The sequence below is a fragment of the Cetorhinus maximus genome, chromosome 1 (genome assembly GCF_964194155.1).
Source record: "Cetorhinus maximus chromosome 1, sCetMax3.hap1.1, whole genome shotgun sequence".
NCBI lineage: Eukaryota > Metazoa > Chordata > Chondrichthyes > Lamniformes > Cetorhinidae > Cetorhinus > Cetorhinus maximus.
In genome coordinates, this window is record NC_135879.1 from 220898067 (window position 1) to 220915123 (window position 17057).

At 42.7% G+C, this 17057-nt stretch overlaps 1 protein-coding gene across 1 annotated transcript; it reads left to right on the top strand.

Moving 5' to 3' along the window:
- Positions 1-293: 293 nt before the first annotated feature.
- On the top strand, positions 294-15329 carry LOC144679168 (transmembrane emp24 domain-containing protein 11-like). The gene is made up of 5 exons (XM_078539597.1): positions 294-423; positions 1791-1891; positions 2895-3020; positions 11691-11837; positions 14537-15329. The coding sequence occupies exons 1-5, from the start codon at positions 294-296 to the stop codon at positions 14684-14686; spliced, it is 654 nt and encodes a 217-aa protein (XP_078395723.1). The 3' UTR covers positions 14687-15329.
- The last annotated feature ends 1728 nt before the right edge of the window (positions 15330-17057 follow it).

Below are 17057 nucleotides of genomic sequence, written 5' to 3' on the forward strand. Positions count from 1 at the left end.
CAAAGAATGGTTACAGCATAGAAGGAGACCATTTGGCCCACACACATCAGGATCACTTTTCAATTAATATTTGCAGATTCTTTGCAATAACTCTTGCAAGGTCTATTTAGAGGGATTTTAACAAGTTTGCATCCACTGGGTGGTGCTCATATATCATGTGACAACATTTCCACAGTACCTGGTCAAGTCTGGTCTGATAGGAGAGTGCCTCAGTGAAACCAATACAGATTTTGTGTGACGAGTCATTTGGTATATTCACCCCTGGGCACTCTTAAGAGTCTGCCGATGTCAAAATGAAGTATCCAGTCACAGAATTTCTGTTCACTTTGAGCTGGAGTCTTGCCTCTTCTCTCTATTTTCATCAGGGGGAGAAAGAAGAAAAGTGTATCATAGAGGACATTCCAGGTGACACTCTGGTTACAGGTGAGGGGATATTCATGTCGCTATTTTAATAAAATCCATATGAAGATTTGCTCACTTATAATGAGCCAAAATGACTGATGTAAAATAAAACAAGTAATTACTTTTTTAACCACTGGAGAAGATTTAGGTCTTATGAGTTATGGTCATGAAGTTTACCTCAACTGTCCAAAATCATTTAATATAAATATTTTTACACCTCTGAGATATTTTTACACCTCTACTTTAAATTGTACACTCTATGTATCTATATTTTTATCATTGTTGTATTTGCATTTCTAGTGTTCAAGTACATTACTTTTTTGTCACAAAATCATTTTTAAAATGATCCACAACAGTGTGTTTACTGTCCTCAGCTGTGGAATCGGGACCCTTTGTTGCTCAGCATGTTGTATTACCGTAAAACTAATTGATGCTATAGGTTTCTGCACACAAAGGTAAGATTATGTAGACTATTAAGAAAATACAACCACATACTATTAAGTTTAAAAAGCCGCTGGACACCATCTGCAACATTCTCATGAAGGAAGGTGCGTATTGTTTGTTCTGTGAGTGTCCTTGGAAATTTAATTGATTACATGCATGTTACACAAATATTTTTTTTCTCATGGTGTTTAAAATACAGAAGATGTTAATGAATACTATACAATATTTCTTCTCAAACTCTGAAACCACCAGTCTTCTTTGGTGATTTGAATTCGAGTCAATACACTGGTGGTTTGATTGCATATGAGTTTATTTCTGGATTAAAATGAATGTTCCTTTGAAATGTTGGCAATGCCTGATACTGTTCTAGAATCTCATTCAAAGATACACTCCAGGAGAAGTAATGAGCTCATAATCTGAATATTTCAATGTGGCCGAGGATAAATTCCAGACACCCTTTCAACTGAAATAAAGGCCAGTTCATGATGAGCTATATCCCATACAATATTCATATTTTATCTGACTTCTAACAATTCACTTTTACTGATTTATCCATAATGAAGGGGCATGACATTCTTTCCAATATTACAGGAACTATCTTCTTGGAATTTTTTTAAAAAATGAGCAATGTTGGTGTTGAGTCAGGACCAGCAATGCAAGACAGTACTACCAAGCTGCAACACATCAAAAATAATCAAATAAGTATTGGTTAGGTGATGTGACTTTAAATTTCTATTTCAAAAGCTTGCAGATTATCAGGAGAAGGGGAGGTTGAGGTAGCAAAGAGGTCTACGATTTTGTGGACCATGAATTTCATTATTTGACATTGCAGCCTTTTGTTTCACAGTTAGATTTTTTCATCAGTTTGTTTCTCTATAATTGCTGTTAATTAATATGACAGTAATTAAATTGCGCAGTGTGACTTTCATTCTCCTTCTGTTCAGGACATTACAAAATCCAATCATGGGATTTGGCCACAGGAGACTTTCTTTCTTCTGCCCCAGGCTTGGGAATGTTTGTGAATGTCAAAAGTTCAGACGGACAGGTACAAAAATTTTGAATTTATGCATTTTTAATAAACTATTGCACAAACAATTAATGGTTTAATGAAAATAGAAAATTATGAAAATGTGTGATAGGTTGGTTAATCTTTCGGATGTAAATGTTAGTAGAACCAACCACCGCTGATGAAGAGTTACACCCAACACATGAACTTATCTTTCTGTCCCTGATGCAGATGGAGCAGCTGTGCATTTCCAGCATTTTTTGTTTTATGCTGCGGATTTCCAACATTTGTTCCCCCCGTGTGATCCTGCTGTGTCTGAACTGAGCAGCTGGCAGCATGATTTTATGCAACAGATTCCCAGATCAAAGCTGCCATGTTTCAAACTAATAAAAGCCAATCGACACATTGATTAATTAGTAAAACTAAAGGAAAATAAGTAATACTGAAGGAAAATACAGCAAATGCTGTGAACGCTGTAATTCTCATTTGGTGGTGCTTGTTAAATGACGGATGAAACTAGCTAGAGTAGATCCGGTGAACGCTACTGATGACAAAGTTAACCCCAGTTTTCTAGTGTATGGACAACACTTTAAACTACATTCACTAACCTTCAGTGTTTAATATATATATATTAGTAAATCTCATGTGACATTGCTCACAGTCAGATTAAATGTATGTTGTCTTTTGCTGTACTTTCTTTAAAAGGTAAAGAGAGATTATAGTGACACCACTGGAGGAAGCAAGAATAACAGGTGGCCCTGTATTTGGGTGAGGGCAGGCTCTACAACAGATGGGTGACCATGAGGTAACATTGCCACCTCTGGAGGAACCTAGAGCAGCAGAGGTTCTCTGCCCCACAACAGTGTTACCCATTGATTTCAAGATATCAAGTATCACAATGGCAGAAAACTCAGATCAAGAGTTTTAATATACCACATATGCACTCAAGTTGAACTTTTTCAATAGATTAAAAGCAAAATATCTACAGAAAAAAATGCATTGATGACTAAGCACTTCACCTTCCTTACTTTCTTGTAAACAGGTTTTGCTGCATAAATTGTATGGACCAGAAAGTTATTTTACATTTCAATCACACTCTCAAGGGGAGCACCACATCTGCTTCATGTCCAACTCGACCAAAATAGCAGTGTTTGCTGGGAACAAACTGGTATGGCTGTTAATCAACAATTTTTTGAATGAATATACATATTAGATTAAAAGTGGAATGGCTCAAACATGCTATGCGCATTTAATAGGCCCAGCAAGCAGACTCCTAATTCAATTACTGAATTGCGCACAAAACAACCAAATTCACACAAGGTTATTCAAGAATATTTTATGTTCCATAAATGTCTGAAAATGTTTCTCACAGAAGCAATTAATTTGAAGTTCAGTGATATCTCTGCAGGTTGGCCAAGAAATGTGAATTTTCTGCTGTTCTGTTCTGGAGCTTTAATACCCACCACAATAGATGGGAAGGATCCTTAGCTTAATGTCTCTTCTAAAGCGCTGCATCTCCAAAAACATACTCCAGTGTCAACTAGATATGTTCAAGTCCCGCAGGGCTTGAATCCAAAGCCTCTAAATGAATAGTAGAATGCTCCCAATTGAATCAACCTGAAATATATCAAATAAACGTGATTGCAAAATGGCCCTTTTGGGTGTACCACTGCAACATTTTGTTTCCCACTTGCTTTTTTTTTTGGAATGATACTGTTAAATTACACATTTGTGCCCACTAAAGCTGGAGACAAAGAGAGAGCAGAATTCAGACTTGGCTTCCAAAATCAAATGCTTTAGTGTTAGTACTCTTGTCTTTGCATCAAAAAGTTGTGGTTCAAGTCCCACTCCAGAGATTTCAGTGTAATATCTAGGCTGACACTCTAGCTTGGCACTAAGGCAGTGCTGCATTGTCAAAGATGCTGCCTTTTGGGTGAAATGTTAAAATGAAATCCTATTATGGTGGATGATATTCTATTGCCACTGATATCCACTGGACTAATAACTGTGGCGTAATCTTTTTGAGGCATTGGGGGTCTCGCCTGTCAGATGGAGAGCTGGCGCGAGACTAGCGTTGCTGTTTTTCGTGAAAGCCCATTGGACCACATGCCAATCAGGCAGTGGCGAGGCCAGTGGGCGGGCCTTTTGCTGGAAACAACACCCTGGGCGCAGAAGTCTTGCCTATCAAGAGCTGCCTGGCAATCAGAGGTTGGCAGCTGGTGTTCAGCGCCACTGGGGAGACTGTAGCTGCTGCTGGAAGGATAGGCATCGGAGCCCCAGGATTGTGGCGTGCCCCAGGCCACAAGTACAGTGGGGGCGGGGGTGGGTTCACGGGGTGGAGAAGGGTGAAGAGGGGTCAGCAGTAAGGGCAGGGGGATGGCTCTCAGCAGAGCCCCCCACCCCAACTTCCCGTGTCCAGTCCCTTGATCAGGCACTGAGTGCCTTTGATTGAAGGACCAACCCCCCACTCTTCCTCCAGAGGTGACAAGCTGGCCACATGGTTTTAGCTGCCATGCGTCCTGCATGGTGACAGGCTCACTCACCATAGGTTAATGCCAGTGGCAGCAGGAAGATACCCTTAAGTGGTCATTAATTGGCCACTTAAGGGCCTCGATTGGCAACGGGGTGGAAAGGTTGACCATGGGCCTTTCCCCCCAGAACTTAATTCTGGCAGAGGTTGGAAGGTGGCAGAGTTCTGGTTCATCATCATCCCACCTAAGTACATGACCTTCCTGCCTCCAAGCTTGCCACCAGTCAGAGCAGAAGATTCCGTCCTGAATTTTTACATTGTCTGGCATTTGTTATTTCATTAGAAATATTTCACCTGATTTCGCACAAATGAATAACAGCCATTTGTTGAGCTTGAACATCCCCACAGCAGAGCTTTGCACTGTCAGCCAACCAACTGCAGGAACTTCACTCTGCTCAATGTATTTGAGTCAAATGGGAAAGTGCCGTTTTCTCACAGTTTTTGGAGAAACAGTGCATCTCAGGCAGCCACTTGCCAATTTCTGTACTTAACTTCACACGTGCAGTTGCTGGCAGTAACTTCTGTCCAATTTGCACATAAATGAATGAGAGTGCTGTTAGCTTTGCTGTTATTGCTGCAGCAAAATTCAATTCATATAAATAACCATCAAAATGGGCGCAGGATAATAAGATAAATAATATTTATATTTGAGATTTACGAGATTCTGATAGATGAAACTTTTTAATAATATGTGTTTTGCACATAAACAGTAAAGAAACTAAATTTGCAATAAGAAAATACTCTCACTATTGCTAATTTTTTCCCCCCTGAATGAATCACCAGCCCTGATGGCATGTACCTTAGGCATTGAAAGAACTCAGAGAAGAGAAAGCAGTTAGTGCCATTTTAAATAGATAATTATGACACTGGACTGGCATGCACCCTTCATCAAGTAGGGAGGGAAGGAGAAACTAATAGTGCCCATAGATCAGCTAGTCTAACATCATTTGTAGGAGAACCATTAGAATCCTCAGTGCAAGTTAAAATTAGTGAGCATATAGGAATGTATGAGTTAATCAACAGTAGTCAGCACAGATTTATTGAAGACAGTTGTGTTTGACAAGTTTGTTAGTAAAAAAATGAGGTGCACGGTGTAAGAGGAAATATAACAATGTGTTTAGAAACCCGGGGCAGGATTTTGCCTTTGGGGGGAGGTGCTCGGCGGGGGTGGTCGGGAAGCTGATCGCTGCCCACGATTGGCACCACGCCGCGATTTTATGCGGGTAGGCCAATTAAGGCCCACTCAGCATGGAACGCGAGCAGCAGCACTCAGCGCTGCCTGTGCGGGCGGGGGGAGGAGGGCAAGTGGGCCTTGTGCGAAAGAACGCTTCAATCTCCCTGATGCACGGAGCTACCTCAGGGAGATGAAGTGCTCTTTGAAAAAACTTAATGTACAATTTAAAATGTCATAAAATATGTCCCCTCATGTGATTCTGTCACTGTCACATGAGCAGGGACATGTTTTTAATTCAAGTGTTAAATTTTTATTATTATTTCACAGAATCACACAGTGCAGAAGAGGCCCTTCGGCCCATTGAGTCTGCACTGACACGTGAGAAACACCTGACCTACCTACCTAATCCCATTTACCAGCACTTGGCCCATAGCCTTGAATGTTATGACGTGCCAAGTGCTCATCCGGGTACTTTATAAAGGATGTGAGGCAACCCGCCTCCACCACCCTCCCAGGCAGCGTATTCCAGACCATCATCACCCTCTGGGTAAAAAAGTTTTCCTCACATCCCCCCTAAACCTCCTGCCCCCTCACCCTGAACTTGGGTCCCCTCGTGACTGTCCTTTCAACTAAGGGGAACAGCTGCTCCCTATCCACCCTGTCCATGCCCCTCATAATCTTGTACACCTCGATCAGGTCGCCCCTCAGTCTTCTCTGCTCCAACAAAAACAACCCGAGTCTATCCAGCCTCTCTCTTCCTTTTTAAAGAAACCTCACCATGCCCGAGGATGAGGTTTGCTAAAAAAAATGTAAAGGCCGCTTGGCCTTTTCGCCTGCCCATCAACTGTTAGGTTGAATGGGCAGTGATAAATTCAGGACAATTGGTAACTTAATGGCCTTAATAGGCCTTTTAATTGTCGGTGGGCGCGCTGCTGGCTCCGGCATGCGCCCACTGACCTATCACGGTACCATATGGTGATGTTGAGACACTCGCCCGACTTTATTGCGCATTATTTTATGCTCGGCTGGGTTGGGAGTGCGCCTGCCCGCTGAGCTCAATATTCTGCCCCTAATTTACAGACAGAAAACAAAGAGTGAAGGTAAGCAAGTGTTTCTCAGATTAGAGAAAGTTAGGTGTCACTGGCTTTAGTATGAAGAGGTGGTTTGGAGTTGGGATTAGGAACACAACCTGTCGATGACACAAAAGCAGAAGTTTTGAAAAATGGGAGAAGGGCTGTAAAAGATGACAGGAAATTTTAGCTGATGGAAAGGGCATATAGCTAGAAAAAAACCTCACATTCAATCACATTAAATTGAATATCGAAGAATGAGATTTTACACCATGAAAAGACCCTGGTATAGATGAACAGAGAGATTTAGGACGATGAATATATCATTCCCTGAAAGTGTGAGTACATGTAGATAAAACCATCAAAAAGATCAAGAGCAGTTTATATTTTATAAATAGGACAATTTAACTTGAGAGTAAATTAATGATAAATTTGTGAAATACTTTGGTTAGGAGATAGCTGAAGTACTACGGACAGTTACACTAAACGAAGAGTGTGCATCAGGGATTCAACAGGATGCAAGCATGGGGCAGAATCATCTCAGATTTGCACAGAGTGTTGTAGTGGGTGGGAGAAAGGATGTTTTCATCGGAGGAGACGTGTAGTTCTTCCATCTCCTCCTCAGCCAGGTCCTCTCCCCATTGCAGCACCAGGTTGTGGAGCGCGCAGCAAACAACGATGATGCGCGACGCCCTCTGGGGACTGAATTGGCAGTGCTCCAGCTGACCTGTCGAGGCACCAGAACTTCATTTTCAGAATGCCTATAATTTGCTCCATCAAAGTTCAGGTCCATGAGCCACATCGTACAGTCGCTCTGCTGCAGTCTGAGGCCGCTGCATCATCCTGCCACATCTGTGGATAGCACTTGTTCCCAAGGAGCCAATTCTGCAGCCTTTCTGGACCCTGGAAGATGTCAGGGATCTGAGACCTAATAAGGATATAGGTGTCGTGGAAGCTGCCTGGAATTGTGAGCAGGCCTACAGGATGCATTTGTGGTGGTCACACACCAGCTGAACATTCAGCAAGTGGAAGCCCTTGCAGTTGATGTAGTTGACTGCTTGTTGCAATGGAGATCTACGCACCATGTGAGTGCAGTTGATGTCACCCTGCACCTGTGGGAAATCTGAGATGTGCCCAAATCCCAGCACTCTTGTTTCCTGGCTTTCCTGATCCAGGGCGAAATGCACAAAGTTCTGTGCCTTTGTGAAGATGGCATCCATGACCTCTTGGATACAGTTGGATATGGAGGTTTGCGAGATTCCGCGAAGGTCACCTGTGGAGCCCTGGAAGAGGCCACTGGCATAAAAATTTCATGGCCACTAGCAGTGGATGCCTTCCATGTCCCCAAATCTTCCAGCAGGCGGCATAAGCGACCGATCAGTTCCCTAGACATGTGCAGTCTTCGGCGATATTGGTTCTCAGTCATCTGCAGGAATGACAAGCACCTTCTATCGACCCTGGGTCTAGCGAGACGCCTATGAATGATAGCTCGCTGTGGATTATCAGCTGCTTGTACAGCAGGGCCTGCCACCCCTTCATCTTGAGGGAGGTGCCCCTCCCTTTGCCGAGCAAGGCACCGCTGCCGCTCCCTTCTTCATCTTCTCTGGTCTCTGTAAGCCATGGGGCATACCACTAAATCACTAGGGTCCATGATCCTGATGTTCTCCTCCTGCAGGATCAAAGAGAGAGAGTGCACTAAGAACCTCCTTTGGTTAAGCATGCATGCAGGAGAGTGCTGGCCAATATGTAGTGTGCTCATTGGCTGTCCGAAATGCCACGCACCTCCGCCCACTCCACTTGACTGATTGGCAGCAGCTTTGCCCACTGGACTGCATGCTGTACTCTCAGCTCAAGCGCAGGCATTCTCCTAACCCACATTGCATGGCTGCTATGTTAGCTTGAATCATTAAGGATACTGTTCCAAATCTTAATGAAGACATTGCAAGTGGCTGAGAGCTCCTCAACCAGTGACTGTGCCATGGCATCCCCTCACAAGGGGATTGTACAACTTGCCCAGTGGCCAGTTGCTCTGCTGCCCCCTAAAGTGCACATTAATTTGCAGTCTGTGCCTGAGGGGTGAAAGGTTCTGGAACATTTGGTGGCACTTTCATGCTTTTGTGTTGCTTGAGTGGACAGAAAAGCTTTAGAGGCCCGACTCCAAGCATGTCAATGAAGACGCAGCAAAATAATTTTGACAAACTTTTCCAAGTGCATGGCTGCTCCCGCCCCCCCTACTTCCCCGGCATGTGCTTGAGTATTTCCTTCAGTCTGTCTGTGCTGCCTTGCCCCCTACACCCCAGGTCTGACCTACACTGGAGCCCTTGCCCTGGCATCACACTGAAAGCCAGCTGGGAAAATTAGACTTGCCTGTGCTCCCCACGAATGCGCTGCGCCTCATTCTTGATGTCCTACAGCCGATGCTCGTGAGCGCTGCACAAGGTTGTGTGCACTCACTTCCGAGTTCCCCATAAAGTTCTGGTTGCCAGGTGCACACCTTTTAAAGGCAGTCATGAAGCACGCCGTTCTGAAGTCATGCCGGCATGGGCAGTATTTTGATGTAGGGAGGGTGATTCCGGTGAACAGGGCTTACAATAAGATGCAAATGTATTAAAATGATGTCCCCGCTGTCCAATGGTGGGCAACGCGGCCCGCCATTGATGGGTGGAGCTGAACGGTTTCACGACGACGTAAAACCGATTCGTGGCTTTCTCGCCATTTTGGCCATTCTCCTGCGGCCCGCCATGACACCCAAGGCCAACGGGGCCAGAAAAGTCTGGCCCACAAATGAGAAACTAAAGTTATGAGGAGAGATTTGAAACTGGAAGGGCTGGATTTTCATGTTGGGTTCGGAAAATGTGATTCAGGCCATTTCACGAGTTCAGAAACCAGAGCCCGTCACCTCTGCCCATAGCCTCCATATTCTCACCTCCAGGAGATGTGGTCAGGCAGGGTTTGGATCTTCTGAGTCGAAAGGCAGTGTCGGAGGAGTGCGGGTGCCCAGGCAGGCTGGTTAGAGCCTGCCTAGCTTCACTGGTACATTGGCCCAGCTCTCCAACATAGTTCTTATGTTCCCTAGCCTTTACCCCTCAACCCCCACCTACCTCAATGCCTCATCTATGCCCCTTCAACCCTAATGGGAAAGCCCCATTCCCTTTCCATAACCTGTCCTAGGAACCATTATGATATCTTTGAAGTAGGCATTAAAAAAATATGCTTCTAACAATCTTATGGAGCTGTCATATTCAAAGACCCTTCATACTGAAAAAGACTTTCCTCCATAAAGCCCGTTCAGAAAACGTACATCCTCTCAAGTGGTCAATATGTTGTAAAAATAAACACTTGTTCGCTTACAACATCAAAGACAGATAATTCTTCAATAACCTGCTAAACCTGTTAATCAAAATGTGAACACTGCCCCCCTGCTGAGAGAAGTGGCTCTGGACCTTTTGAAACTCAGTGAAGCATTCATAATAGCCCCAATTACCAAAACTAACCTTGGGAAATATCAACAATACAGTTCATTGAAATTGAAACAACGGAGGGCCTTTTTTTAAAGCCGCAGGTGGTGTTCATTTCCATTTCAAAGCAGATTGTCTGTCCATCAATGGAATGTAGCAGGTGCATAGGCTTATTTTTACCTTTAACAATAGGACCATTTTTTTTCCAAGATATAGATCACTGGATCTTTAAATCTCGGTCCAGCTCATGACAGGAGAGTTTCCCAGAATATTTTCCACAATTTTGCAAGCATTATATCACTTTTTCCATTGGGAAAAGTACTGTATTACATGTGAACATTTAATGGTGATATTTGAAGGTGTCAACACATCTAACCCTTTCCTGTCAGAATGTTCTAAATTCCTGAACAGGTTTTACCCAGTGGCCATGAACTTTCAAACCTGACAATTTTTTAGGGCTTTCAAAACCCCCGCCAGCACATGAAAATAGCTTTGGGAAGGAAATTCAAATTCCCCATGGTCCTCACAATGGCGATTCTAAGCTCAGAAGAGGTGCATGTGGGGTTTGTACTCAAGGCCTTCCCAACCTGTGAGAATGCCATATGAAATTTGTGCAGGGTCGGGAAGGCACTGCAAATTGGAATTTTAAGTCAAAGATCCTAAATTGTTTGCTTCCCTAATTCCATTCCTGCCTCCACTGGCAGACAAAAATCTGATCCAAGGACTTTCCACAGGAGAACAGAAGGAGACGCAGAGATTTAATGCAGGTTTTATAACTAAGAAGGTTTCTAACAGGAAAAACAGGGAAAAGCCTATTGTCCCAATGTGGAGAATTAATTTAAAATTGTCAAGCGGAGAGTGAGAAAAGAGGTGAGGGTTGTTGGAGCATGAAGCATGACACACTTTGCCACAGAGAGTTGTTCCTGTAAAGATCGTTTATCTTTTAAGAAAAAAAGTATAAATATTTGAAGCAGAAGATACAGAGCTATGGTGATACAGTTGGATAATGGAAATAGTTTTATTTTTGATTTATTAGTAGAATTAATGGGCAGGCACAATGGGCTACATGGTTTCCTGCTGTGCTGTAAATGTTTACAGGGAGGTAAGCTTGCATTTATAAAGCACTTTTCTTGGTCTCAGGGCATTCTAAGACGTTTTGTAGCCAAAGAGGTACTTTTTAAGTGTAACCACTGATATAATGTAGAAAACTTTCTATGACTGTAGGTGCAGATGGAACATATATGATGTAATTATACCATCACATAGCAATGACATTTCTTTTCTGAAACCTAGGGCAGAATTTTGCCCCGCCCCCAAATCGCCGACGGGAAAATTCAGGCCCTAGATTTGCTTAATATTGTTCCTGCTTTAAGTAGCCAGGCATAACTTAACTTCATGCTCAAAATATAGAATTTCTTTGGAATTTCTACTAATCACCTATTATAACGATACTGAGAAATTGACAGGACCTCCATGGAAGTTCAGCTTAATTCAAAACTCAATACTGAATACATGAAGCTATTTCTCTTCAGGAGGTGCTATACTTTTCATTTTTTTGATACCATTCCCATTCCCTCTCAGTTCACTGTGGGTTTCTGTTTTACAGCGCATAAATTTGGATATTCAGGTTGGTGAAAATCCTATTGACGTGCCTTTTGGTGAAACCAAGGACAAGATAAATGAATTGAAGGAAAGAATCCTGTATTTGATATACCAAATGCAATACATCAGCAAACAGCAAAACTACCAGAGGGTATGTTAGTATTTATATGCAAAGAAGAATGGCCTAGGCTTTTTGCTTTACAGATATGCCCCTCCTAATCTGACTGAACTCCTGACCTTTGGGTTTCTCATTATATTGGAGGTGGGCTCTCTGGCCAAGGGTGTGCTTCCAAAAAAGAGGGTGGAGTTTTGCTGTGGCATACCCATGGGGCATACTTCCATGTCAAGAGAGAGGTTGACTGTGGCATATGGTAATGTCAATGGACTAGTAATCCAGGGGCCCAGGCTAATGCCCTGGGGGCATGGGTTCAAATCCCACTAGGGCAGCTGGTGGAACCAACTAATTAATAACAAAAATCTGGAATTGAAAGCTACTCTCAGTGATGGTGACCACAGAACTATTATTAATTGTCATAAAAACACATTTGAGTCACTAATGCCCTTTAGGGAAGGAAATCTGTTGTCCTTACCTACATGTGACTCCAGGCCTACAGCAATGCAGTTGTCTCTTAACCACCCTCTGAAATGACCTAACAAGCCACTCAATTGTACAAATCTGCTATAGAAAATTCAAAAAGGAATAATACTGGACAAACCACCTGACATTGCCCTAGGCATAGGCATTGCATTGGAAGCAGTTCAGAGAAAGTTCACTAGGCTAATTCCTGGGATGAAGGGGTTGTCTTATGAGGGCAGTTTTGGCCTATACTCACTGGAGTTTAAAAGAATGAGAGGCGATCCTATTGAAACATATAAGATTCTGAGAGCACTTTACAGGGTAGATGCTGAGAGGAAGTTTCCTCTCTTGGGGGAATCTAGAACTAGGAGGCACAGTTTAAAGATAAAGGGTCTCCCATTTAAGACAGAAATAAGGAAAGATTTCTTCTCTCAAAGGGTTGTTAGTCTCTGGAACTCTCTTCCACAGGGAACAGTGGAGGCTGGGTCACGAAAACATTCGAGGCTGAGTTAGTCAGATTTTTGAGTCAAGGGTTTTGAAGGACAGGGAAGAAAGTGCTGTTAAAGCCATAATCAGATCAGCCATGAAATTACTGAATGGAAGGGTAGGCTTGATGTGCCATATGGCCTGCTCCTGCTCCTATTTCTTTTGATTTTATGATCTTAAATGACACAGCATGCCCAGTCCTGTTACTCCTTCTTACTAATATCTGGGGGCTTGTGCCAAAATTGGGAGAACTGTCCTACAGACTATTCAAGCAACATCCTGGACATAGTCATACTCATTGAATCATACTTCACATTCAATGTCCCAGACACCACCATCACTATCCCTGGGTATGCCCTGTCCCACCAACACGACAGACACACCAGAGGTGGTGGCGGCATAGTGGTATACAGTTGGGAGGAAGTTGCTCTGGGAGGCTTCAACATTGACTCAGGATCCCATGAAGTCCGATGGCTTCAAATCAGAAATGGGCAAGGAACGTCCTGCTGATTATCACCTACTGCCCTCCGATCAATATTCCTTCATGTTGAACACCATTTGAAGGGTGCACTGAGGGTGGTAAGCACACATAATATGCTCTGGGAGGGGGACTTCAATGTCCATCACCAAGAGTGGCTCAGTAGCGCTACTATTGAATTAGTCCTGAAGCACATGTCTGCCAGATTGGGTCTTTAGCAGGTGGTGAGGGAACTAACAAGAGGGTAAAACCTATTAAACCTCGCCCTCACCAATCTACTTGAGAAATGTGCATCTGTCCATGACAGTATTGGTAGCAGTGACCAATGCACAGTCCATGTGAAGACAAAGTGCTGTCTTCACAATGAGGATACTGTCCGTCGTATTGTGTGGCACTACCATCGTGCTAAATAGGATAGATTCAGAACAGATCAAAACTGGGTATCATGAGGTGCTGTGGGCCATCAGCAGTAGCAGAATTGTATTCAACCACAATCTGAAACCTCATGGCTTGGCATATCTCCTACTCTACCATTACTATCAATCCAAGGGATCAAACCTGGTTCAATGAAGGGTGCAAGAGAGCATGCGAGGAGCAACAGCAAGCATACCTAAAAATGAGGTGTCAACTTGAAGTTACAACAACAGACTACTTGCTGAGCAGCACAAACAGCACGTGATAAACAGCTAAGCAATCCCACAACCAACTGATCAGAGCTAAGCTCTGCAGTCTTGACTCATCCAGTCGTGAATGGTGGTGAACAATTAAACAACTAACAGGAGGATTAGGCTCCACAAACATCCCCATCCTCAATGATGGGGAAGCCCAGCTCATCAGTGCAAATGACAAGGCTGAAACGTTTGAAACCATCTTCAGCTGGAATTGCTGAATGGAGTTTTTAAATGATAATTATGAATCAAAACAAATTAGCTCACTTTTTTCCTACCAAGTTATGTAAAAGTGCTTGCCTTATGTTATTTTGATGGTGTATTAGAACACACCTACTTCTGTAATTCACAAACACTGACTGATTTAGCCTTAAAACAGGAATCTGTTGCGCAGCTTAGCCAACAGAGGTTTTTTTTCCTAAATCAAATTTACATTTTTGGGTGAGCATGGTATACAAAAAGATTACTTGAAAGTTATTTGAAGTCTATTTTTAAACATAACTTTAAATGAAATTATTTGCGCAAATTCATTTTAATCAATGCTCTGATGATATTCAGATAATCGAGTAGAATTTTCAGATAAAGTCCTGAAAGGTATGATCATTTAATTAACAACTTTAAATTTTCTTTCTGATCTACAGTCACGTGAAGAAGAATTTCGTCAAATGAGTGAAGGAACTAATAGCAGCGTCTTTTCGTGGGCAATCATTCAAACCGTTATCCTCTTCTCAATGGGAGTTTGGCAAATGAGGCAAATGAAAAATTTCTTGATAGCCAAGAAACTAGTATGAGTGGAATGTACGCTTAAAGGAACTGTATAATAAGGCATTAAATTCCCAGGGGGAATGATTCACAATTGTCCACCCTTATTTCTGCAAAAGATCCATGAAAACATAGTGAAACAACATAAATACGGTTTGTCATTCTCTTGGGATTTCTGTGGATCTTTGACCAAGGGTCATAGTGGATGATAAGAAAAGCCCCTGTGGAAATTAATTGAATAATTTTAATTTGTAATTATTCTTAATAGTTAATTACTGGATCTCACTACCCAAATGACATTCTTTCAAACTGTTTATCATTTCTAATAAATGACTAAAAATAGCATATTCTCATCCCAGAATGTCCCAGTAGCTTTCAGCACGCTTCAAGGTCAGGTATGAGGAATGGTGTGATTTGATTTCTGTTACTCTGGGAGGTTCTGCATGAAGGCCCAGATTTTTGCCACAGCGTTTGATCCTCTCCATTGTGACGAAAGTAGCGGAACTACCTGGAAATTGCAAGTCCTGCCCCCAAACAAGGGATTCCTCATTTTCCTGGGAGTGGGATTGGGGGCAAGAATATTTTGCTCAAGCGAGGTTTATGAAGGCAGCTGGCTATGTAAATCGTTAACTGCCTCTCCTGAAGTGGGATTTTGGTAGTGTGAAATGCGAAGTGTGCAGGTTAAACAGGTATAAACTTGGTGGATTTATTTGGATAGCCAGGATACCCCTTTGGATCTGGTTCCGGGACACTTTTGGGGGATGTCAGGTGCCCTTTGGAACTGTTAACAAGTAGGCAAAAATGTACATAAAAAGGGCATAAACTCATTACTAACTAGCTGATTGGAACTGTCAACAGGCCTGTCAAAATCAGCTGTCAAAACTATCAGAAGCCCCGGTCAAAGGGACCTGTCAAAGGGGGCTGTCAAAAGTGTCGATGGAACTTGTCAAAGGGAGCTGTCAAAAGAATCAAGGCATTTAAAAGTCTTGCCCTTTAAGTCTTTGAAAAAAAATATCTGGAGTGTTTAAAAAAAAGATTGCTTACTATTTCACTCTGTCTGTTGACATAAGCCTGGCTGATTTCACAACATCCAATATCACAGTCCTGTGCCTGCTATTTCACAGTTTGATTGACAGCTGCAGCTGGTATAGGCTCTTTGATGTGGCACTATGAATTCCAAGGCTTGTTGTTATATAGAGATTGTACACTTGAATGAAATGTTTTTTGTTATAAGGCTTTACTTAGTAAATGTAGTAAATGGGTTTTTATGAATGAGGTTTTTTTTCAATATAGTGATCTCTGCAATAGACACTTAGAACTTGATTTTATAGAACTTTATTTTTATCTCATCTTTGCATGGCTCCTGAGGTCTGCCCATGGTGGATAATAGGTGAATTGGTGTGGTAGTTGCATGGTTCTGGTGAAGACCAACCCAATGATATAGCTCGCACATCCTCTAGCACTGGTGCTAGTGCCCTATGAATTGAAACCCATTTCTCCCACACTAATCTTTTAGCCATGCATTCAACTCCCTGATCTTATTTAACCTATGCCAATTTGCTCATGGATCAGATAAAAATCTACAGATTATTACCTTTGAGGTTCTGCATTTTAAGTTAGTCCCTAGCCTCTCATATTCCCCAAGCAGAACTTCTCTTCTAGTCCTAATTATGTTGTTGGTAACTACATGGACCACAACAATGGGATCCTTCGCCTCCCATTGCAAGTTCCTCTCCATCCCTGAACAGATGATCCGAACCATGTTACCAGGCAGGCAACACAGCCTTCTGGGCTCTCGCTCTCAGCTACAGAGATCTGGTTCTATCCTCTTGACTAAGCTGTCCCCTACTACCACTACATTCCTATTTAGTCCCCTCCCCTACTTGAATGGCTTCCTCTACCATAGTGACCACTCTCTTATCCATACAAGCTGCAAGAACCTCGAACCTGTACGACAATTGCAAGGGCTGAGGCTCCTCCACTTCTAGCTTCTCAATCTAAATACCTGCCTCACTCGCAGTCACACCCTCCTGTCCCTGATCATTGACCAAATCAGGAGACCCTAGCCTGAGGGGTGTGCCTGCCTTCTAGAATGAAGTGCTGAGGTAACCTTCCCCCTCCCTGATGTAATGCAGTGTTCAAAGCTCTGAGCCGAAGACACTCACTGCAGATGTGGTTGCTGTGGAGCACACAGGTGTCCATGAGACCCTACATACTGCAGCTGCACCACATCACCTTCCCAGCCATCTTTAATGCATTTTAATTAACAAATTAATTATTTTCTTAATTAAATTTTAATTAATGCCACTAGTCCTGCTTGTGCTTATATTATTATTTCAATTCATGTCCTGCTTACCCTGATTGAAATTCATTAGTTTAGCTAAGATAAATAAGAAATGC

Excerpts from the sequence above, each read along its gene's own strand:
- LOC144679168 (XM_078539597.1), top strand. The coding sequence starts at position 294 with ATGAAGTATCCAGTCACAGAATTTCTGTTCACTTTGAGCTGGAGTCTT. Across the intron at positions 424-1,790 it reads AGGTGACACTCTGGTTACAG|GACATTACAAAATCCAATCA; the intron begins GTGAGGGGATAT and ends CCTTCTGTTCAG. Across the intron at positions 11,838-14,536 it reads AACAGCAAAACTACCAGAGG|TCACGTGAAGAAGAATTTCG; the intron begins GTATGTTAGTAT and ends TCTGATCTACAG.